This window comes from Typopeltis vanoorti, chromosome 8 (assembly GCF_054136105.1).
Source record: "Typopeltis vanoorti isolate ZY-2024b chromosome 8, IOZ_Tvanoo_1.0, whole genome shotgun sequence".
NCBI classification, from domain to species: Eukaryota; Metazoa; Arthropoda; class Arachnida; order Uropygi; family Thelyphonidae; genus Typopeltis; species Typopeltis vanoorti.
The window spans coordinates 44,441,133-44,466,638 of NC_143556.1; the positions used below are offsets into that span (position 1 = coordinate 44,441,133).

Genomic DNA, 25,506 nt, shown 5'->3' on the forward strand with positions numbered 1-25,506 from the left:
TTAGTAGAAAATAATAGTATAACAGATTGTCTAGGGAACAGATTGTCTGTATCATTCAAGAAACATTTGGAAACATCTTAATTATTAATAACTAAAACACTTTTTTTGAATGTTAGTCAAGTGGGTTTTAATTTATTGTCCTACATGTTTTGCCGATTTTTGCTATCGGCATCTTCAGGGAATACAATTGGTAAGCTATATGAAGGTAACAGACTAGATTTTGACTGACAGTTCTAATTCATACAAAATTAGTATTGTGCAAGACAATGCACGTGTCTGGGGAACATGATTTATTTGTTACGAGACATAATGTAATTGGCGTGAAAGTTCATTTCTTTGATGTTTAGTGATCTGATTAAAGCTTTCCAGATTTCCGGTAGGATTAGACCTTGATTCTTATTTAGGTTTCTTGTTGAACGGGCGACAGTAGCAGCCTCCTTGAAGGTTCTGGAATGGTAGTTCTCTTCTATATAGGGCATATGACTTATCCCACTCAATGAGATGGTTGGTAGAGGCAAAGTGGCAAGAAAGGCCTGAAATATCTTGTCTGTTGTTTCTGACATATCCTATGTGTTCTTTCTGTTTAGTTTTGAAGCTTCTAGAGGTCTGACCCAACGTAACTAACACCACAGGAGCAAGGTATATTATATACTCCAGAGTACTTGTAGAATGGATGAGGGTCTTTCGGTGATCTTAAAAATTTCCGAATAGTATTGACTGGCTTGAATGCTACTCTAATATTGCGTGGTTTTAGAAGGATAGCCAATTTTTTGGAAATACTGTTGACAAATGGAATAGTTATAGTACTGATGTATTGGGTGTCATCACTTTGTCTTTGTGGTATATCCAAAACGAGGATATTGTTGCAGAGTCTTTTAGGATAACCATTTAAGGATAGCTCTCTGGATATTGTAGTTAATTCTTTTTGTAAGTTATCTTGGTCTGTTGTGTAATGTATAGCTCTTTTCTTAAGCATATGGATAATGCTAAGTTTCTGGGATATATGATGAGACAAGTTGAAATGGAGATAACGCCCAGTATTTGTAGGTTTTCTATACATAGACAGGTTAATACTGTTATTGGTTTGTTTTTTTATTAGGATGTCTAGAAATGGAAGTTTTTCATCTTTTTCAATTTCTAATGTGAATTTGATGGTATGGTGGAAACTATTGATTTGGTTGAGATAATCCATTAGTTCTTCTTTTGTATGATTCCAAATGATAAAGATGTCATCAACATATCTGTACCAAGTTTTCGGTTTTGGGGTAATTTGGGATAAGATTTTATCCTCTAGGTCTTCCATGAATAAGTCAGCACAAGAAGGAGAGAGGGGCTACCCATGGCTAATCCGGTAAGTTGTTTGTAGACTGTTTTTTGCCAAATGAAATAGTTTGAAGTTAAACAATGATTGAATAAAGTAGTGATGTTTCTTGGGAACAAGTTATCTAAGATGTTGATGACTTCCACAACTGGAATGTTTGTAAACAGAGATGTGACGTGAAGGCTTGCTAGTATATCATCTTCAGATATAGGGATATTTTTTAATTTTTCAATAAAATGTTGTGAGTTTTTAATATAAGTATCTGAGTTGTGGATGTGTTGTTGTAAAATCTTGGCTAGATATTTAGACAGTTGCATGTCCGTAGGAGAATAGATTCCATCAACTATTAGACGTAATAGTATACCTTCTTTATGTATTTTAGGAATGCCATACAATCTTGGAGTCAACGGGTGCATGGATTTTAGCTTTCTTATTAAGTCTATAGGCCAGTTAATCATTCCACGTAATAGTTCATTGGTGTCGTTATGGTTTTTTTGCATAGGATCTGTATTGAGGACGTCATAGACAGACGTGTCTGATAATAGAATTTTAATTTTTTCTTCATAATCTTATGTATTTAAGATAACAGTATTGTTGCCTTTGTCAGCTTTAAGTATGATGATGTCTTTATTATTCCTTAATTTGAGTAGTGTTCTTCTTTCCATTTCGTTAGAGTTGGTGTTAGGAGATCTTGACCTAGCGGAAAGGATTATGCTGCTTTTTAGTTGTAAGTCATTAGCTATTGGGTGTGGTAGCAATGAGATGGCTTTTTCTAAGTTGCAGATGAACTCTATTTTTAGGTTTTAAGGCAAAATTGAATCCTTTTTTGAGAATTGAGATCTCAGGTTTTGTTAAATTGTGTTTAGATAGGTTTATTATCACTTGGTTATCTTGTAGAGATGGTTTAGAGTTGATGTGATTATCATACAACAAGTTGAATTTATCAATTTGCATCTTTTTGCTGTGATTAAGGTTTTGGCATAACTGTTGCTAACCATTGAAAAAGATGAAAAACTTCCATTTCTAGACATCCTAATAAAAAAACAAACCAATAACAGTATCAACCTGTCTGTGTATCCTACAAATACTGGGCGTTATCTCCATTTCAACTTGTCTCATCATATATCCCAGAAACTTAGCATTATCCATATGCTTAAGAGAAGAGCTATACATTACACAACAGATCAAGATGACTTACAAAAAGAATTAACTGCAATATCCAGAGAGCTATCCTTAAATGGTTATCCTAAAAGATTCTGCAACAATATCCTCTTTTTGGATATACCACAAAGACAAAGTGATGACACCCAATACATCAGTACTATAACTATTCCATTTGTCAACAATATTTCCAAAAAATTGGCTATCCTTCTAAAACCACGCAATATTAGAGTAGCATTCAAGCCAGTCAATACTATTCGAAAATTTTTAAGATCACCGAAAGACCCTCATCCATTCTACAAGTACTCTGGAATATATAATATACCTTGCTCCTGTGGTGTTAGTTACGTTGGTCAGACCTCTAGAAGCTTCGAAACTAGACAGAAAGAGCACATAGGATATGTCAGAAACAACAGACAAGATATTTCAGGCCTTTCTTGCCACTTTGCCTCTACCAACCATCTCATTGAGTGGGATAAGTTATATGCCCTATATAGAAGAGAACTAAACTACCATTCCAGAACCTTCGAGGAGGCTGCTACGGTCGCCTGTTCAACAGGAAACCTAAATAAGAATCAAGGTCTAATCTTACTGGAAATCTGGAAAGCTTTAATCAGATCACTAAACATCAAAGAAATGAACTTTCACGCCAATTACATTATGTCTCGTAACAAATAAATCATGTTCCCGAGACACGCGCATTGTCTTGCACAATACTAATTTTGTATGAATTAGAACTGTCAGTCAAAATCTAGTCTGTTACCTTCATATAGCTTACCAATTGTATTCCCTGAAGATGCCGATAGCAAAAATTGGCAAAACATGTAGGACAGTAAATTAAAACCCACTTGACTAACATTCAAAAAGAGTGTTTTAGTTATTATACAAGTAGTCAAGGAAGAAAATCACTATCTTAATTATTAGTTATTATTTCTTATATTCATTATTATTAATTATTTTGAAACCTATCTTAAATGTGAGATACACATTTTTTACTTATGGAAACATATATTCTAACAGCTTTACATAAATGCAAACTATTAGTTCTATGTGAGCTGTTTTATGCTGCAAGTTTCTCTTGCAGTCACACCACTATTATTTTTATATGTCTCTTACATATATTTAAAGTTAATTTCTTTTTTGTATTTGAACTATTCACTTCCTGTCACACTATTAATATTAATTTCTGACGATTAAAAATGTAGCATATTTTAAACATTTCACTTGTCTGATGAGAGAATCAAACTTGATTCTCGTCAGAGATAAGGCAAAAAATTTCTGAAAATTGTTACTCTCTTCTCATTATATTACAAATTCATGTTTGAAAGTTGTATTTGTCATTAGTACATTCAATAAGTCAATAACTCATGACCATAGAATAAAATAGTGTAACATTCATTTGACATCAAAAACTATTCAAAGAAATGATAATAAGTGTCCATTGTGTTTTGTAACAAGTAGCAAAACATTGTTTGCCTTTGAAACTCAAAAGAGTTTTGAATATGACAGAGAGCTTACAAGAATACAGTCTTATACAAGGTAAATATTACTGTTAATTATTTATAATTTTTCATCTCTGTTAAAGAGATTGTTTTACACCGAGTGTTTATTATACACAAGTGTTCAATTCTGATTGGTGCAATGACTTTTAACTCTATTTCTTTTAGAAATCCAGAAATGAATTGACTTAAGTATCAAATAAAAAGGGGTGCTTAAGGGTCAAAGCTGTATAACTAAGAGGAGACCTCCACATAGCCTTTAAAGGAATGCAGAGAACCGACCAGGGCTCCTGACCTAATGTACAATCCTCACCTTCTCGTGGTGCAATCTGTTGGGTATACTGAATACTGAACAAACGAGGATGGGCTGGCAATTTGGGATTTAGCCGACCAAATTGTATTATTATTGGCTTAAACCAATATAGAAAATGATGGTACAACATGATAAAATTTCATGCTGACTGAGGCGTCGTCTGGTTAAACAAGGCCCTGTTGTTTTCGCCAGAGAACAAGGGCGAACATCGAAAAGTCAGCTACTGGAACAAATCTGAAAGCACACCCCCAACTCACCATCACCAGAGTTAAAGATCGGTACTATCAACATAAGAAGCCTGAATGGCAAAGAAATGGAGCTAGCTGAAGAATTAGAGAAGCACCAGATCGACATAATAGGGATGACTGAAACAAAAAAGACAAAAACTGGTGAGATCTTTCTGAGCAATAAATACAAATTGTTATATTCAGGCAATGACATTCAAGGAAAAGAAGGAGTAGCCATAGTATTCAACACAAACTACGAGGCTAATCTTCTTGAATGGCAGTCAGTTTCAAGTAGAGTAATGGGCAAATATGAGAATTGGAAATTGGACAATGAGACTTATTTGTGCCCATGGTCCCACAGAAGGTTCTACTAGGGTAGAAATGGAGGAATTTTTTGATGCTTTAGAAAAAGCAACTGACACAATGAAAAAGGAAAAGTTGGTCCTTGTTGGGGATTTAAATAGCAAAGTAGGAAGTGATTGTCAGACATACAAAAATATTTTGGGAAAATTTGGAGAAAAGAGCAAAGCTAATAATAATGGCAAATACTTGTTGGATTTCTGCTCAGGACATGGACTGGTTATTACTAACACTATGTTCCAACATAAAAATGTGCACCAATTCACATGGAGAGAAGAGGCAAGGAATAAGAAAAGTCTCATTGACTATGTTATTGTTGATAGTGATGTTTTCTCCTTGGTGCAGGACACCAGTGTGTACAGAGGATTTGAAATTGCAAGCGATCACTATTTAGTCTTGAGCAGGATAAAAGTGAATTTCATATTGAAAAGAATAACATGTAAGAAAGTCTTATCATCATCATTATCATCATCAAATTTTTGCCATGTACCCTCAAGGGGTGTACAGGATATGATAGTACTACATGGAAAAAATTACATCATTATTAATTTCCTATCTACAATTTTCCTCCAAATCAGTCTGTTACTTGTCAAGACTCCAACATTATCAGATCTTATATTTCTATCGTCTAAGGCATTTTGTTCCGTATCAATCCATCTATATCTTGGGCTTCCTCTGGGTCGTTTTGCTGCCAACCTGGCACAGAACACTTGTTTTGCTAATCTTTCCTCGCCCATTCTGTTTAAGTGACCTTACCACCTGAAATTAGCTCTGCTAACACATTCCTGGATGCTGACAACGTCAAGTTCTTTCCTAATATCCTCATTTTTAATATGATATTGCCATTGATGCCATCTGTTCACACCTATAATCTTTCTCAGGACTCATATCTGTGGTCTCTAGTCTTTGGTCAAGTGTTTTACTTCTGACCCAGCTCTCAGATCCATAAGTTAAAACTGGTTTGAACACTGTCTTGTATACAGCTAATTTAGTGTTCTGACTAATTTCTCTCTTATTCCATATGAATTTATTCAATTGACTTCCCACCTAACCAGCTTTGCTGATTCTGTTGTCTATTTCTATATTTAATTTACCATCTTCAGTAAAAATCGTGACTAAATAGCTGAAATGTTTTACTTGTTCCACAGGTTCTCCATTCACAACACAGTTGACATTTTCAATGATTCTGCCTATTTTCATTGTCTCTGTCTTTTTATTTCTGACCTTCATACCATATCTATTACAACAGCTATTCAATTTAGTCAAAGAATCTTGCAGACTTGTAGCAGATTTATTTAGAAGTATAATGTCATCCACATGAAGCAAAGAGCTGACATTAACATCTCCAATTTCGATATCATGTTTAATACCACTTTCCTTATAATGTGATCCATATAGATAATGAATAACAGAGGGGATAATGTACATCCTTGTCTCACACCAGATTTAACATTAAACCATCTTCCTGTACTTCCTTCAATTCTAACTGCTGACTTACAACTCAAATAAAGAAAAAGTATTGCTTGATATAATGCCCCATTGATACCATATAACTACAGCGTATTGAATAGCTTCTCTCTTGGCACCTTGTCATATGCCTTTTCCAAATCGACAAAACTTAAATACAGATCTTTGTTATATTCCCATGCTTTCTTGACTATTTGTCGTAAAGTGAAGATCTGATCCTGACAACTTCTATTTGGCCTGAATCCAGCTTGTTCTTCACCAAGCTTTTCTTCTACAATTCTTCTCAACCGTTTCTCAAGTATACTTGAATAGATCTTGCCAGGAACACTCAGTAGGGAAATACCTCTGTAATTCTCACATGCAGTTTTATTTCCCTTTTTATATATGGGTACTATGAGAGCTCTACTCCAATCATCGGGAATTCGTCCCTCTGTCCAGGCTTTCTGAACTATGCAGTGCAGCCACTGTAAGACTCTTATACCAAAATACTTCAGCATTTCTGGTCGAATATCATCTACTCCTGCTGCCTTTCCACATTTCAAGAAAGTTTTAAAGCGAATAAAAGTTGAGCAGCTCTCAGATGTGAACTGTAGACTAAAATACACAAAGATTATTGAAGAAAAAAATGAAAGAGTTTGAGAACAGGAACCAAACCTTGGAGATTCAGTGGCAATCCCTGAAGAAAACCCTGATTGATTCAGCCAGAGAGGCATGTGGTGAGGTTGTCTGCAAAGATAGAAAAATCAGAACTCCATAGTGGACACAGGAAGTTAAAGAGGCAGTGAAGGAAAAGAAGAAAGCTTATCAAAAATTCCTGGGAAATAAATCAGCTTTTGCTCTTAGAGAATACAGAGACAAATGTAAGGAAGCGAAACACTGTGTATAACTAAACAAAAGTCATGTGAGGACTTTGGCAAGAACATAGAAAATACATATCAAGAAAGGTGGTAAGATATTCTGGAGGTTGTTGAAGAAGCTTACAAATGGAGGAAAGAGGGCTGTAAAAGGAGTTAGAGATGATAAAGGTGACATGAAAACAGGAGAAAAAGATATCCTTGAAGTATGGAGTAATTACTTGGAAAAATTGCTAAATGAAATAAGCAGTGAGACCACAGTGGTAAAAAACACTGAACAGGCATACAGTCCGGAATACATATCCATACTTGAAGTAGAAAAAGCCATCAAAGCCTTGAAATGTGGAAAGGCAGCAGGCGTAGATTATATTTGACCAGAAATGCTGAAGTGTTGTGGTATAAACGTCTTACAGTGGCTGCACCGCATAGTTTGGAAAGCCTGGAAATAGGGACAAATTCCCAAAGGTTTGGAGTGGAGCTTTCATAGTACCCATATATAAAAAGGGAAATAAAACTGAATGTGAAAATTACAGAGGTATTTCTATGCTGAGTGTTCCTGGTAAGATTTTAATAAGTATACTTGAGAAACGGTTGAAAAGAATTGTGGTAGAAAAGCTTGGTGAAGAACAAGCTGGATTCAGGCAAAATAGAGGCTGTCAGGATCAGATTTTCACTTTACGACAAACAGTTGAGAAAGCATGGGAATACAACTAAGATCTGTATTTAAGTTTTGTCGATCTGGAAAAGGCATATGACAAGGTGCCAAGAGAGAAGCTATTCAATATGCTACAATTATATGGAGTCAATTTGGCATTATATCAAGCAATTTTTAGTCTTTATTTGAGTTGTAAGTCAGCAGATGGAATTGAAGGAGGCACAGGAAGATGGTTTAATGGTAAATCTGGTGTGAGACAAGGATGTACATTATCCCCTCTGTTATTCATTATCTGTATGGATCACATTTTGGAGGAAAGTGGTATTAAACATGATATCTGAATTGGAGATGTTAATGTCAGCTCTTTGCTTTATGCAGACAATGTTATACTTCTAAATAAATCTACTACAAGTTTGCAAGAGTCCCTGACTAAATTGAATAACTGCTGTAATAGATATGGTATGAAGGTGAGCATTAAAAAGACAAAGACAATGAAAATAGGTAGACTTGTTGAAAATGTCAACTGTGTTGTGAATGGGGAACCTTTGGAACAAGTAAAACATTTCAGCTACTTAGGCACGATTTTTAGTGAAGATGGTAAATTAAATATAGAAATAGACAACAGAATCAGCAAAGCTGGTATGGTGGGAAGTCAATTGAATAAATTCATATGGAATAAGAGAGAAATTAGTCAGAACACTAAATTAGCTGTATACAAGACAGTGTTCAAACCAGTTTTAACTTATGGATCTGAGAGCTGGGTCAGAAGTAAAACACTTGACCGCAGATATGAGAGTCCTGAGAAAGATTAGAGGCGTGAACAGATGGCATCAATGGCAATATCATATTGAAAACGAGGATATTAGGAAAGAACTTGACATTGTCGGCATCCAGGAATGCGTTAGCAGAGCTAATCTCAGGTGGTATGATCACTTAAACAGAATGGGCGAGGAAAGATTAGCAGAACAAGTGGTCTCTGCCAGGTTTGCAGGAAAATGACCCAGAGGAAGACCAAAGTATAGGTGGATTGATACGGTACAAAGTGCCTTAGATGATAGAAATATAAGATCTGATAATGTTGGAGTTTGACAAGTAACAGACTGATTTGGAGGAAAATTGTAAATAGGACGTTAGTAATGGTGTAAATTTTTCATGTAGTACTATCATATCCTGTACATCCCTTAAGGGTACATGTCAGGAATTTGATGGTGATGATAATGATGATCAAATAAAAAATATATACACTTAATGAAACTAAAATATATATTTATATATATATATATACATTATAAATAAATTACATAAAAAACTACAAAATTAATTGGATCCAAGCATTTAAAATAAGTCTACACTTTACAGATCTTCTTACCCAAAAAATAAAATCATTCATTCTCTGTGTCATTCTATTACTGGATTGTTTAACATATACTTTGTCATGTATACACACTAAACATCTAATTTTTCATAAAAAAAAAAGTTCATCAGAGTCAGTTTCCTTGTCAGGCCCTTTCCAAAAATATAAAATTTACTTCTTTTTCATAGGATCCTTTTTTATCTCCTTTATGTAGCACACAGTATTTCTTCTATTTCACAGAAGTATAAATATTCTTACCTCTTGCTGTTCAGTTTGATGCACAAATCACCAATTTTTGTACCAAAGAAGTTTCTTCTACTACTACTTCATAAACAACATATCCAAGTAGAGCTCTTCATGATAAGCCACTTTACAATGTCATATTTTACTAATTCCATTGCTTTTCCAGTAGAATAACTATAAAGAAGATCTGGCATTCTTTAGACAGAAGATGAAACTTTCCATTCAGCATTTTCTCGAACATTGAATTAGAATGGCAACTCTAATATTTTCTTTTATTTATTAAACACTTGTTGAGTCTCTTAACTCTTCCAGTTTAAAGATTTGCAATGCTACGAATCCTTTTTGGAATCTTCCATTAATATTCTCCTAGCTGTCACATTTTCTTAAAATCTTCCTAAGAACAAAATTCTCTGATTACCGTTTTCAAATTTTCATTCTCTCTCTATTTGTTTTTCTTGTTACTAATGTGCCAAATGCTCTCTCTTTCAGCTGTCAATCACCCATCAATCTCCTTAGTGAGCATGCCACCTCATGTAAATGGCAAGTGAGAAGTTATGTATATTAGCTGACACGTCTCGATAGTGTAAAAAGATGTTGGAAGTTTATAGTCTAACCAAGTGCAAAATAAACTTCCACATCTTTCTCTAAATCCGGAGTAATTTAATAATAAGGTGGTACACTGGTTGGCAACTCATATAGGTAAATATGACCTCTCTATTGCTTCTGCCTTAGTGTCACCACCTCTGGGTCTGCCTCCCACTGACGAGACCTCAATAAAGGTCGAAAGAGATCTGGGTAGTGGCTCTTTCCTCATTGCATAGCATTATACATGTCCTTGTGGACATGTGCTTTGCATGGTGGGAGATACTGAGACAAGGAGTGATGAGAGCTTGGTCCACCTTTGCTCCGAGTTGCCAACAGTTGCACCACCTTCCTACAGTCATGAAGATATTTTCAGGTGCAAACTTTGTTTGCTCACACTTGGATAAAGGATTAAACTAAATTTATTATAGTGTAAAAAGAATGTCTTCATGAAACAACAAATATCTCAACACTTAACAATTTTAAATTACATTAAAGAAGACTGAAAGTAACTCATCTATCAGAATCTAGTAAGTACATCAAAATTTCAAATGCTTTGCATTTCATTTTGACAGTAATACTATCAATAATGGGCACATCGCAAATGCTGATCGTACATGTTATGAATTCTCGTAGACAGGCTTATACGTTGGTTTTGCATTACTAAATCACTTCAGGAATTGATCAACGTAGATACGAATGTAAATTAAATTTCACTTTAATAAATATTTCCGATATTTCGGCGTCGCGTTGCCATTTTCAAAAGGAACTTACAAAAAAAAGGCAATACAACACAGTAACTGAGAATGAAGAGATGAAGCTGTTGTTCTCCTAAAAGTCCTGATGGTGCCCTCTAGCAGGCTAAGTAGGTGTTCTTGGCTATTGGGCTCTGCTGATGTAAGCCTCCCAAATTTGGGGCAGTCGCATACCTCAACAAATTTGTTGAGGTTTGGAGAGTTTCTTAGGGCTGAGGCTGATTCCATAAATAGTCTTTCGAATTTGTATTTGCTACGGTGTATTACTGTAGCTTTCTTCCACTGTATTCTGTGGTGTGTATCCAGAGCATGGTCTGCCAGACCAGAATGGCTGTACTTGTGAAAACGGATGTAGTCCTTGTGTTCAGATATTCCCTGTCCTGCCTGTTTTGCCAAAGTAAGACAGTTTACAACTACAAGGGAGCTGGTATACACCAGGTAGGTCTGGGCTAAGTGGTTGGTCTTTAGTGGAGTGGATAAGGGATGCAATTTTCTGTAAGGCCTGCAACAGGAGGTCGTCATGTTTTTTTAAGATTTTGGTAATTTTTTTCGAGGTGCCTCAGATAGGGAATGGTGATGGATTTAGAGTAATCCTTGTTGTGGAGTGGGGAGGGGGGGGGGCTGTGGTTTGTAGGTTTTAATATTTTTTGGATTTTTTTTAGGGGGACGGGTAGCCATTGGCTGAGAAAGTGTTGAGGATGTGATTTAGTTCAGTGTTTAGTGCCATGTCGTTAGAACAGATTAGTTTAGCTCTGTTGTATAGTGTTTTCACCACTCCATATTGTTGTGAGGTGGGGGGGATTGTTGGTGAATGTATCTGCCTGTATGGGTGGGTTTTCTATAAACTGAGAAAACCAAGGTTCCATCAGTCTGGCGGGTGACTAGTGTGTCTAGGAAAGGGAGGCTGTTGTTTCCCTCTTTTTCCAGGGTGAACTTGATTCTGGGGTGTTGGTTGTTTAAGTGTGTTAAGAAGGAGAGGAGTGTTTCAGAGCTATGTGGCCAAATAGCGAACACATCATTAACATAGTGAAACCACATGGTTGGTTTTTGCGGGGCAGAGGCTAAGGCTTTTTCTTCAATGGTCTCCATAAAGAAATTGGCCAAGGCCCGGGAGAGTGGTGAACCCATCGATATGTGGCCTTACAGACTTTGGGCATGTGTGAAGGCAAAAGAGATACATTTTGAACATTGAGCACTTCTACATGCAAGCTATACATGTGGTTTGTATGTGCTGAAAGTTGTAAATGATTTACTGATAGATTAACAGTTAATGCAATGTTCAAGTCATAACAGTATTTATGACTAGACTAGTTATTTGGTACTATTTAAGTACCAAACTTAAGTATTTAACTATTGACAACTTAAATCTACAGTGTGTATGGCTCTGTATAATGTTCCATTCACCCTATATAATTGTAGTGTTTTGAAAATCTTTTCTTTGAGCATCTTTTCCTATTCCTTTTCCAGATATATTATTATGTGACACCTTCAGGGAGTCCAAAGACTCATCGAGGGAGAGGAGTGTGCCAGCAGCATCGAATGATTGAACCCCTTCCAACTACTAACTTGCTTAAACCTTTTTCATGAGCCATTAGTAGCAGAGGCTCTACCAATCGACCAACCTTTGCTTAAGTACAGATCCTTGTCATATTCCCACAATTTCTCAACTATTTATCTTATGGTGAATGGTTTCTCTTTCTCAATCTCTTTTCAAGTATCCTTACATAAATCTTACCTGGAACACTTAGTAATGATGTAAAATCAGGGATAAGACAAGGATGCACGTTATCTACACTCTTATTCAACATCTATATGGACTACATTATGAAAGAAAGTTCCATTAGGTCTGATATTAGAATTGGAGATGCGAACTTAACTCTTTGCTTTATGCAGATGATGTACTCCTAAACACTCTAGTGCAAGTCTTCAGGATTCTATAACTAAATTGAATAACAGCCATAACAAATTTTTGTTATAAATTGTAACAAAATCAGCAGTAAAAAGACTAAAATTATGAAAATAGGCAGGAGCATATTGAATATTGCATTCTGAATGGAGATCCTATAAAATATTTTAGCTGTTTAGGCACAGTTATTAGTGAAAATGGCTAGTTAAATCTGGAACTAGACAACAGAATAAGCAAAGCTGGTATGGTGGGTAGCCAGCTGAATAAACTTATACGGAATATGAGAGAAATTAGCCCAAACACTAAACAAATTTTAAGTATTTTAAGTTATGGAGGTGAGAATTGGGTTAGAAATAAAGCACTTACTCAAAGACACACATATGAGGGTTTCCGAGAAAAATTATGAGAGTGAACTCTTGGCATCAATGGCAGAATAATATTAAAAATGAAGATATTAGAAAGGAACTTGACATTATTAGCATTCAAGAATGTGTCAGCTGATTAATCTAAGGTGTATGACTACTTAAATAGAATGGGTGAGGAAAGGTTAGTAAAACAGGTGTTCAATGCCAAGATGTCAGGAAAAAGACCTAGAGGATGACCAAGGTAAAGGTCAATTGATTCAGTTAGAAGTGCCTTAGAAGAATGAAATGTTATATATGACAATGTTGGAGTGCTTACAAACTATGGACTGATTTGGAGTTAAATTGTTGATAGGAGATTAATAATAATTTTCCTTTTCATGATCAAATAGAAATTTGGCTTTATTGAAATCTGATTAATGTTATGATGAGTTATCCATATTTACATAGATCTTATGTCCATCACTTTCTTATATTCTTGGGTTGGTTTATCTGTCTTTCAGGATGAAAAAAAAACTCAAGTTTCTTGAGGAAAAAACCTTTCTAGCTCCATATGAGATCACCCAACTCACTTTCAGATGAAAAGTTGTTATGCTGGTTCTTTGTATCTTATGCTGGAGTCAAATCCAAGTCTTTCCAAGCAAAGGGAAATACTGACCTGAAGCATTTTGAAAAGCACATGTTTGGTACCAGCCATCAATCCACAGTTTGACTCTAAATAAATACAGTATGTTGATGATTTATTTGTGATCTGTTGCATTATCTGAGGATGATGTTAGGAAATTTTGACCTTTTTAGTTATCTCTAGCTACTTAGGTGGTGCTTTTTGGAATTGTCAGTTATTGTTTAATTTGAGCTTAACATGTACTGAGGATGCCTGTGACACACAGGCAAAAATTATACTATTAAAAATCTTTTTACGTGAGATTTTCCGTCATTAATTTTGTATATATATGTCTACTCACAGTATTCCCTTACTATGAGTTATTGCAAGACTTTACAGAGAGTCTATTTCCAAACAATCTGCTAGATACGGTAAAGCTTTGGTAAAGAAGGCTAAATGCATTAACAGAATAATCTTCCTAAAGCGATGTAAGATGGCTCAGGTTATTCCTACCTGCTGTAAAATAAAAGAAGTTTTCAGGTCCCCAAAAGCTCATTGGATCTATGTAAAAGCTAGTAAGTCTCTTTTAAATTATCAGCTACATTAAGCTAAAAAGTCTCTAGCTCTCTTAAATAGAGAAATTATGGACATCACGAATGCTCTAGAATCTGTTTTAATGGTTGAAATTTTTAACACTATATTACGTATATCTTCGAAAAAAAAGGTTATGATTTCGCCGTTGCTCCTAAAAAGGTTCTCCTTATGGATTTTTTTCACAGCATAAATAGAGGTATTCGATCCTCCCAAAAAACAGCCAACAGGTTACGTTTTTAATATGTGAATTTAAAGCATTGAAATCACTGAAGAATAACAATAATTTAATTATTACGAAATCTGATAAAGGGAAGGCTGTAGTCATTCAAGATAGGAAGGAATATGAGAGGAAAATGTCCCTATTAGTCTGCGACTATTCAACTTATAGACCTCTTACATCGGATCTTACCCGGAGTCAATTGAATAGACTTAATTTTCTTATAGATAATGTATCGACTTGGAACGAAGATCAAAAGAAAAAACTTAGAACCTTCTTTGGTTGTCCACCTAGATTGTATGGTCTTCCGGAAGTTCATAAACCCAGGCATTCCATTGAGGCCAGTTGTAGATTGTATAGGTTACAATCTACTTACAATCCACTTACAAAATTTCAAAATTTTTATCAAAGTTACTCACTTCCTCAATTAGAAGAACTGATACTCATATAAAAAATGCTTTAGATTTCAAAAATAAAATTTAAGATCTTCATTTGGACGTTTCTGATATCATGATCAGTTTAGATGTTGTTTCTTTATTTACAAATGTTCCTTTATCTGAAAGTATTGAATTACTGCAACAGGAATTTCCTTCAGATATTGTAAAAATATTTGATTTTGTAATACATCTGGCTATTTTTCCTTTAAAAATAAGTTGTATGAACAATTTGAAGGAACAGCAATGGGCAATCCTCTTTCTCCTGCTATCTCCAACTGCTTTATGGAACATTTTGAAAAACGTATCTTTGACAACATTTCTCCCAGACCTACTCATTGTTTCAGATATGTCAATGACATTTTTGCTATTTGGAATGGCTCTTCTGATGAACTTCAACAGTTTCTCACTAAGTTAAATGCACTTCATCCAAGAATCCATTTTACTGTAGAAATAGAATCAAATAAGCAGTTATCCTTTTTAGATCTTCTAATTCTTCGCCAACCAGATGGTAACCTACATTTCTCAGTCTATAGAAAGAAGACTCATACTGGCCATTATATCCATGCTGAATCTCATCGCCATCCCAGTCAAAAGGCAGGGACTATTAAAACACTGGTTCATCGAGCCAACTCCTTTTGTTCTTCAGATGATCTCTTACAGAAAGAACTGCAATATATTACTTCTTCCTTTCTATCTAATGGATACAGGAATTCCTTCATTAAAAGAGCTTTGAGTAGTTTTAATATGTCTTCCTCTTCAAATACAGAAGAAATAACGCCCATTCCTATCCCTTATGTACAAGGCATCAGTGAACGTATAGCAAAAGTTTTAAAACCACTGAATATTTTTGTTGCCTTTCGACTGTTTAGAAAAATCTCCACCTTTCTCACTTCTCCTAAGGACAAGCTTCCACGTCTTAATTTTGCTCTTGTGGATTATCTTATTTCAGACAAACAGGAAGATATGTCTCTATTCGACTAGAAGAACATCAGTACCTTAAACCTGAACGGCTTTATAAAGAAACATGTGAAACTTTACTCCACTCTCCTAACTTAAACAGATCCGATGGTTTACGTCTATCCCCTTTAGGAGATAGTACTTTACAAATCAGCTAATCTTTCCTAACTTTTTATTGTATATATAGGTTTTTTTTTTTTTTTTTGTTAGGAAATTTTATTGACCTTTTTAGTTATCTTACACTAGCTACTTAGGTGGCGCTTTTTGGAATTGTCAGTTATTGTTTAATTTGAGCTTAACATGTACTGAGAATGCCTGTGACACATAGGTGAAAATTATAGTATTAAAAAATCTTTTTACGTGAGATTTTCCATCATTAAACTCATGGTATTCCCTTACTAAGAGTTACTGTGAACTTAAACACTCTCCTTTTTGCTGACAACCAAATAATAATTACAAATTCTGAAGATAACTTACAGAAAGCTATTTTAGATCTAAATGAGATAGCCAAAGATTATGGTATGATAATATCAACAGAGAATTCAAAAACTATGGCCTTTAAAGGACAAGATCCAGTAAGAACTAAAATAGTAATAGATAATTAAGATCTTAGAATAGGTGAAGTCATTTAACTACCTAGGATATGTAATCACATATGAAAATGAAAAAGATATAAACCTAAAAATTGCAAAATATTTAAAAATAACAGGTGTAATTAACTCTATATTTATACCAAACCTAGTTCAAAAACGAACCAGACTAAAAGTATACAATACATTAGCCTTACCAGTCTTATTGTATGGAAGTGAAATCTGGACAATAAAACAAGAAGACAAACAAAGATTAATAACAGCAGAAATGAAGTTTATGAGAAAAACTGCAAAGTATACTCTATTTCATCACAAAAGAAACGAAGAAATTATGAAAGAATTAAACCAAGAATCAGTAATAGAAGAAATTAAAAAATATAAACATAAATGGATGGAACATGTTCAAAGAATGAACATAGAAAGATTACCAAAACCATTAGGAAAAAGAAAACCAGGACATCCTCTTAAAAGATTCAACGATGACTTCTAAGGCCGGAACGGGCCACGCTAGGCCTAAATCCTTGATATGCATGATGATGATTATGAGAGTAGAAAATAAGCTACATCTCTGTCTGACACCATGATTTATTTTAATCTCTTCTGCTAATTTATTACCTAACTGTAACTTTTTTTTTTGTATCTTTATATAAACTTTAGCTTGTACTAAATATAATAGATATCTCTGTTTTTTCATTATATTCCATAGTTTTTCTCTGTGTAGTTTATCAAAAGCTTTCTCATAATCAATAAAGACCTTATGAGTCTCTAAATTAAATTCTTTTTTTTTTTTCGATAATTTGTTTTAACACAAAAATATTGTCTATACATACTCTCTTCCATGTCTGAAACCATTTTGTTCTTCTGTGAGTAGATTATTTGCAATATTTCTGAGTCTTTTATTCAGGATTTTTCTGTAAATTTTCTAATCTGTATTTAATAAACTTATTCCTGTGTAATTTCCAATGCAGTTTAATATTTTTACTATATGTATGCCTTTCCTTACTAATAAGGATTAGAGGTCAAATCTGTTTGGAGGGTAAATGGATGATTTGTATAAGATTATTGAGTAGAATTGAAAAGGGTAGTAAGTTAGAATTATTAATACTACTACTATGTGTCCCCTCCAACAAGTCCAAAGACTCATAGCAGAAGGACACATGCCAAAAGTATCTATACTCTCTGCTCTTTAATTTTACCATCTACACATAACAGCACTATCCATCATATACCAGGAGTGGGCAAATTCTTCGGTAATAAGAGCCACATATAATACTTTTTGTACATTTTTGAATGTTCAAGAGCCACAGAAAATATTATTTTAAAATTGTATTTATAAATAATAAAAAATATAACTGTATAGCAGTCCTACTCACCAAAGAAGAATATGTTTAATCTCTACTTGTTGAAGGCTTTGATTGAATCTCCATTAGTGCAGTTAATAGTTAAAAATCTGGCTGGTAGGATGTTAAAACTGTTAGCTGTTAGCTGCTATTCTCACTAACGGCCACCTCACTGAGAAGCTCAGTGAGGTGGCTGTTAGTGAGGATATCACAATATTTTGACTTGACAAATTTCATTGCAGAGAAGAGAGATTCACAGCAGTAAGTTGCCCCGAAAACAGAGAGTATTTGGAAGCCAGTTTTCTGAAGATTGGGATACTCTGCTTCTGGGATTTGTTTCTAAGAGTCAGTTACAGATGAGCTTTTATGTACTAGCTTCAAACCCACATCTTCCCAGCAGCTCAATAAGCTCCGTCTCTATTGAAGCAACATCCACGGTAAAAGGTGCAACAACAGGACATCCATCATTGATGACATCAATCACAAAAGGATTCACAAGAAATTCAAATTATGGCTTTAACTTTTTTAGTTTCTCAAACCTATTCTCAAAATCATTATAAAGTGTTTCTAAGTTTCCTTCAAATTGTTTCAGTTTACTGTTTTTAAATTTCAGCATCAGGAAAAGCAGTTATTCTTAATTTAAGGTTGGGAAAGTGCTCATATTTCTTTGTTGTCAGATCTCTTTGAAAAAGCTTTATTTTATTTTGAAAACTGAAAACTGATTGGGCAAGTTCTGTAATAACTTTCAGATACTAACATTTACCATGGAACAGATGAGTTAAATAGCACATTATCTTCAGCACATTTATCACACAAATACATTCATGCGTTTTTGGCAGATCCTTTATCATTGTTATAGTTTTCATTAATAATGTCTTGAATTATTTCTGAAGATTTAAAACAATTTTTGTTATGTGTGATTTCAGAGTTATTATATTGTAGTGGATACAAACATCTTAATAGGAGAACTGAAATTCTTGGATCAGTTGATAGAATTACCATTAGAAGGCAAGTAATTTTATAAATCTGTGTATGTTTATGGCCACATAATTTTATGTGCATTTTTCATATTTTTAACTACTTGATGGAATTTGGTGCAGTTTTATATTGGGAAGAGAGAGAGAGATGGTGTGTGTGTGTGTGTGCACGTGCTAGTGCTTTTTGGAGCAAAACTGAAACCCTCAGTTTTGCTCTAAATTAGATATTTTTTTGGAAGGGGAGAAAGGATTAGTTCTATCTAATAGCCTATATAATTATGTGTTATTGTGCATTGATTGCATTTGTGTTATTAGCAGGCTGGTTATTATATAGCCAGCTTGCTAATAACACAAATATATACCCCTTGAGGGTGTGTGTGTATATATATATATATATATATACACATATATATATATATATATACACACATACATATATATATATTAGGAATTTGATGATGATGGTAATTAAATTAGGTTGGATGGGGCAGCATAATAGAATGAGACATTGGATTTGAAATGATAACATGGAACTTCAGATCTCATAAGTGGGGCAGTGGTCTTACACCAGGCGATGAAATTCATCTCCCACCTAAAAACAATCACGAACATCCATGTCCAAAGCAGGATTTGAAACAGCAGCCTGTTGGTCAGGGAGTGGATATGCTAATTACATGAGCGACTAGGCTGGCAACTTCATTGAAGTACTCACAGATGCCATTTTATTGACTATTCTCTTCTTATCGGTGTCACTAGCTTCATGTCCATCCCCATTTGCTCTGGCTTACATAATGCAAAATTGAGCTATATGTGTGGACAGACTTATGTGTTCGTCGAACATGTTGTTTATTATTTTAACGGTATAATAGAACACAGAAACTAAGTAAATAATTAATTTATTAACTTGATGCTGATATTTCGCTGGTATTATAACCAGCATCTTCAGAGCACAAAAACACTGTTTGTCACAATACGCGAGACTAAAACAACATGGTGTACTTAAACAAAATTGTAGCAGCAACACAAAGACTAGAGTCCTGATTTTGGCACCCTCTATCTGAAAAAAAAAAAAAAAAAAAAAAAAACGCTATCATATATTACTAGAGTCCTAGAAAAGTGCTAGTTTTTTCTTAATATGACTGTCTCCCAGATCTTCGGCAAGTTAATACAACCATATTTGTTGAGATTTGGAGTGTGTTTTAGGGCTTCTGTCGCCTCTAAGAACAATCTCTCTGATTTATATGGGTTTCTGTGTAGTACTTTTGTGTTTTTCCAGTTGATCCTGTGTGCAGGGGTATCCAGAGCATGGTCTGCTAGGCCCGACTTCCCATAATGATATTTCCGGACGTATCGTTTATGTTCGCTGATACGGATATTCACAGTTCTTCCTGTTTGACTGTAGTAGGCTAGATTGCATGAGCAGGGTACTTGGTAGACTCCTGGATGTGATAAAGGAGGAATGCTGTCCTTGGGAGAGCGGATGAGGGTGGCTAATTTGCTACATGGTCTGAATGTAGTGCGTAGTTTATGTTTATTGAGAATTCTTGAGATCTTTTCGGATGTGCCTTTAATGTAAGGGATGGTGACTGTTTTGTTGTAGTTCTCTGTGGTGGATGGTGGGAGGGGTTTCTTAGGAGTGTTTAGTATTTTATTTATTTTTTGTGGATTGTAGCCGTTGGCCAAGAAGGTGTGGCGTAAGTGAGTCAGTTCAGCAGTAAGAGCCTTGTCATTTGAACAGATTGCTCTCGCTCTATGGGTTAGCGTTTTTAATATGCCATATTGTTGAGAAGGATGATGGTGTGATTGTTTGTGTAAGTATCTGCCTGTATGTGTGGGTTTTCTGAAAACTGAAAATGATAAGGAACCATCTGGGAGACGTGTGATGAGTGTATCCAGGAAGGGCAGACAGTTGTTGGCTTCCAGTTCCATAGTAAAGTGGATTTTTGGATGTTGGCTATTTAAATGTGCTAAGAATGTTTTCAATGTCTCAGGGCCATGTGGCCAAATAGCAAGCATATCATCAATATAGCGTAGCCAAAGTGTTGGTTTATACAGCCACTCTCAAACCAACATTACTAATATGCACAATAACACATTTGCATTACTAATATCAGAAATTACAAAAAAAAAAAAAAAACTGCTATGCATCAGTTTTATATAAATGGATGTATATATATATGATTGACCACAAAAGGTTTTACTGAAAAAGAGAAAGAAAGTTCCAGTTATGTATGGTTGGGAAATGCTTCATTAGACTAATTAACTTATCATTTACACAGAAGATGATGGCATTAACATTAGGCTAATTTGCCACAAATAAAAAAAAAAGTGTTAAAAAGTAAAAATTTTAGTATTTTAAATTTTATCCATTTAGTAAATATTCATTATGCAAATAGTATTCTTACTTTGGAAAGTATACTTAATAATGCCAATTATGATTAATGAGGTATCATCAATAAATTCTGTACTCATGCTGTTTTATTCCAAAAATATTTGATCTAACACTGTTCTATTCTACCAGCACAAATAAATTTCTTCACATATCATAGATTATTTGTTCCTTGTTAGAAACCATTCTACTTTTTTATTCTTTCCTTTAGTGTTGCTTGGTGATCAGCATTCATTTTAGTAAAATTATGGAGACTGCAACCGTGTTAGGAATAATTACTTTATATATTGGGTTTTATCCTTTATCCAAGTATAAGCAAACAAAGTTTACACCTGAAGTACTTTCAGGAGATTCTGGTGCAAACTTAAAAGGTGCAAACAAAAAAGTACTTCAGTTGCAAACTTTGTTTGCTTATACTTGGATAAAGGATAAAACCCAATATATAATTAATAGCATAGCCAAGTGAAAAAACTTCCATAAAAATAATTACTTCAATTTCTCGACATTTCAACCTTCATATTAAGGTCATCATCTGGAGTACACACACACACACATACATAGATATAGATATATATATAGATACACACACACACACACACACACACACACACACACACACACACACACACACACACACACACACACACACACACACACAAAGACAAGCTATATTACATTTCAAACAGTATGCCAAAGTGAGGTCAGGCCAGTAGAATAATGATGATCAAATCATTGTCACTTTGACATACTGTTTGAAATGTAATATAGCTTGTCTTTTTATATATATGTGTATACTCCAGATGATGTCCTTAATATGAAGGCTGAAACTTTGGGAAATTAAAGTAATTATTCCTAACACAGTTGCAGTCTCCATAATTTTGCTGAAAAGAATTTTACTTTTTTAACAAAGAAGTAAAATGGTTTCTGTTTTTGCAAATTTTACTCTTTATCATCATAGTTGTATGGATTAGCTTAAAATATACTCATATTTCATATATAGATTGTGGACAACCAAATATTTTTATTCCATGGGTTGTTATTCAAGAATTGGATGGATTAAAGTCTGATAAGCACTTTGTAAGTACTAGCTTTTTTACTCACTTTCAAAACAAAAGTATAATTATTCATATGTAGACTTTTTTTTTTTTTTTTTTAAATCTGAATTCGCTAAAGAGAGTGAGCTTTATTATTTATTATCTGTTATTTGGCTTGTTTCTTAGGAATGTAACTGCATTGTGAATTTCATGTAGATAATTTAGATTTCACTGTTCGATGGTTTTCATGACAATTTTTTTTGCTGTTACACTGAGGTGCCCATGTTATGCTTGAAGTCCTGAAATAGTTATTAAAAGAAGAGCCATATGGTTTCATTTTGGTGATGTAAAATGTTATAGGCAAAGTGGATATTAGATCCAGCATTATTTCAAATGAAATGTTTCTAGAAACTATGAAAGTTGCATAAAAATGATCAGAGAGCTGATGAGAATACAATCCTCAGCATTGGAGTTGGTTTAGTTTGCACTACTTTAAAGAGATGAGTGCTGCCCAAGCATCCATATATTTGCATTTTATTAGTGCTTTTTAAGTTTCACTGGCTTGACTGCTATTTTGAAATGGTTGGTTCTCTTCAGAGATCAGGCAAAAATCCCTTAAGAGAACAAAAACTCTCATTTAGTGCTATGGAAATCAAATGTCAGAGATGTATTTTTCATAAGTGAACTCTCGGCTACTGAGGCAACACCGATGCCGAGGTTCGGTGTTGCCTTAGTAGCTGATAATATATAATATATATAATTTCTGTAAACATTCAACTTTGAAATGATGTTGGATCTAATATCCACTTTGCCTATGTAATTTTACATCGCTGAAATGAAGCCATATGACTTTTTTAGTAATTACTTTTACGCACCAACCGTGAGTTCACTTACGAAAAATACATTTCTCTGATATTTGATTTCCTTACTACTGAATGAGAGATTTTGCTCTTTTAAGGGGTTTCTGTCTGGTCTCTGAAGAGAACAAACAAATTTAAAACAACTGTCAGGCCAGTGAAAGCCTTAAAAAAAAATGTACTAATAAAAGGTGAACATGGATGCTTGGGCAGTGCTCATGTCTTTTAAGTAGTGCAAACTAAGGCAACTCCAATGCCAAGGCGTTGCCTTTCATCAGATTTGCTGATGAAATAAAAAAAAAATCATCAGCAACTTCTCCACACATCAACCTAGACAAGAACAAGCCCATAGGATTCCCATACCTTATATCAAAGGCATCTCTGAACGGCTCTCGAAAATTATGAAGAAATGCAATCTTGCTGCCGCCTACAAACCCATCAACCAGATCCACAACTTCTTACCTTCGCCTAAAGACAAACTTTCACCTATGCTACTACCTGGTGTATACGAGGTTCCATGCTCCTGTAAACTCTCTTATTATGGACAGACAGGCAGATCAGTTTTTTAAACGCATTTCGGAACATCAAGACCATATCTGCCTCATCGAACCACAAAAATCAGGCCTCGCTCAACTTGTCAAATCCTTCCCAATATCATTAATGTAGTAATTGAATAACAATGGACCAAGCACTGATCCTTGTGGTACACCACTTGTTAAACCTTGCAAACTCAGATCTCCCCATATACCACTTTTTGATATCTGTCAGTCAGCCATCCTCTTATCCATGCTAATATTGTATAACCCAAGCCCATTTTCTCCAATTTATGCAGCAGTCTGCCATGCTGTATTCTGTCAAAAGCCTTAGCAAAATCCAAAAGTATCATGGTGTATCCATTCCTCTTGTCTAGTTCAATGGTAACATTGTTATAGAATGTGAGCAAGTTGCTAAATTATCATTTAGTTCAGGCAGAATTGAAGTTTCCACAATATTGCATTACAAAATGCAGAAAAATAAATAAATAAACCAGAGAAACAAAATCTAATTACAAAGTAAGACTACTGAACCAGTTTTAATTTATGGATCTGAGAGCTGGGTTAGAAATGAAACGCTTGATCAAAGACTCGAGACCTGTAATACAAGTGTTCTGAGAAAGATTAGTGGAGTGAACAGATGTCATCGATGGCACATTAAAAATGAGAATATCAGGAAAAAACTGCCATTGTTAGCATTGAAGAATGTGTTAATAGAGAGCTAAATCTCAGGTAGTATGGTCACTTAAATAGAACTGGAGAGGAAAGATTACCAAAACAAGTGTTGCCAGCAGGGAAAAAGACCTAGAGGAAGATCAAGATGTAAATAGATTGATACAGTAAAAAGTGCCTTAGAAGACAGAAGTATGAGATCTGATAATGTTGGAGTCTTGACAGATAGATTAATTTGGAGGAAAATTGTTGATCAGATGGGATGCACAGGATATTATGTATCATAATATCCTGTGCATCCCCTGAGGATACATATCAGGAATTTGATGATGATGACTACTGAATGATCTAAGTATAAGAAATTTATGCCAACAGAGGATTAATAACCATTCAGAAAAATTATAAGAAAATGAAGAGATAAACAGTGGAATAATATGAAAGTAATTATTATATCAGCAGATATGAAAGTCTGGACACACTAAAAACACCATAAAAATTAAAAACAAAATGCATGTGGAACAATGAAATAAAAACACTAATTGAAAATAAAAAAACTAGCCTTTTACCTTGCTACCGGCCAAGACGTCTATAGACGTCAAGGTTATCATGGATGCGAAGTGCATATTAAAATTATAATACCACTGATATTACATTGAAATATATGATGGATATGAAGCATATGAGGATGCGTATTTGATCCATAATGGCTGGTAAGGTAGTTAAAAGATGATTAAAAAAAAAAAAAAAACTAGATAAAAAAAAAAATGAACAATAGCCAAAAGAGAAACCAGAAAGGGACACATAGAAAGCTGGGAAAAATTTCTTGGAGGTCCCTATCGTAGGAGGTCCCACTGTAACACACATAATTTATCATAGCATGCTTTAACTATACTCTCAGGCGATGCATCCCAGTCACTAACCACTCTCCATGAAAAAAACTGCTCCTCACCCCTTTGCTCACACTCGCCTTATACAGCCTCTAGGGATGACCTCTTGTTCTCTCCCTGTCTTCAACCATTCTATGCAAAATCTCCTCCACATTAATTTGGTAATGTTAGTTTTGTGGCTATTTTTGTTTGTTTCCTTACCTTTTTGTGTTTCATGGTATGCTAGAAATCCTCTCCCTTATCCTTACTCAACTCTGTTTGAGAATAGTTAAAAGTACCTACAAACACAGTAATTTATGTATCCTTGACCCCTCTGCTACTGTAATCTGCCTTGGCTAAATCCTATCCCTAGAGGCTGT

At 34.6% G+C, this 25,506-nt stretch overlaps 1 protein-coding gene across 3 annotated transcripts in view; it reads left to right on the forward strand.

Annotated features, from left to right (window-relative positions):
• The window catches only part of Swt1 (Swt1 RNA endoribonuclease), a 368,135-nt gene that overhangs the window by 93,532 nt on the left and 249,097 nt on the right, over nucleotides 1–25,506 (forward strand). For all 3 annotated transcript variants that reach the window (XM_090396646.1, XM_090396647.1, XM_090396648.1), the window contains 2 exons: nucleotides 18,725–18,806; nucleotides 22,165–22,241. In XM_090396646.1, coding sequence (XP_090252772.1) covers nucleotides 18,725–18,806; nucleotides 22,165–22,241 — 159 coding nt within the window. The remainder of the gene's footprint in view (nucleotides 1–18,724; nucleotides 18,807–22,164; nucleotides 22,242–25,506) is intronic.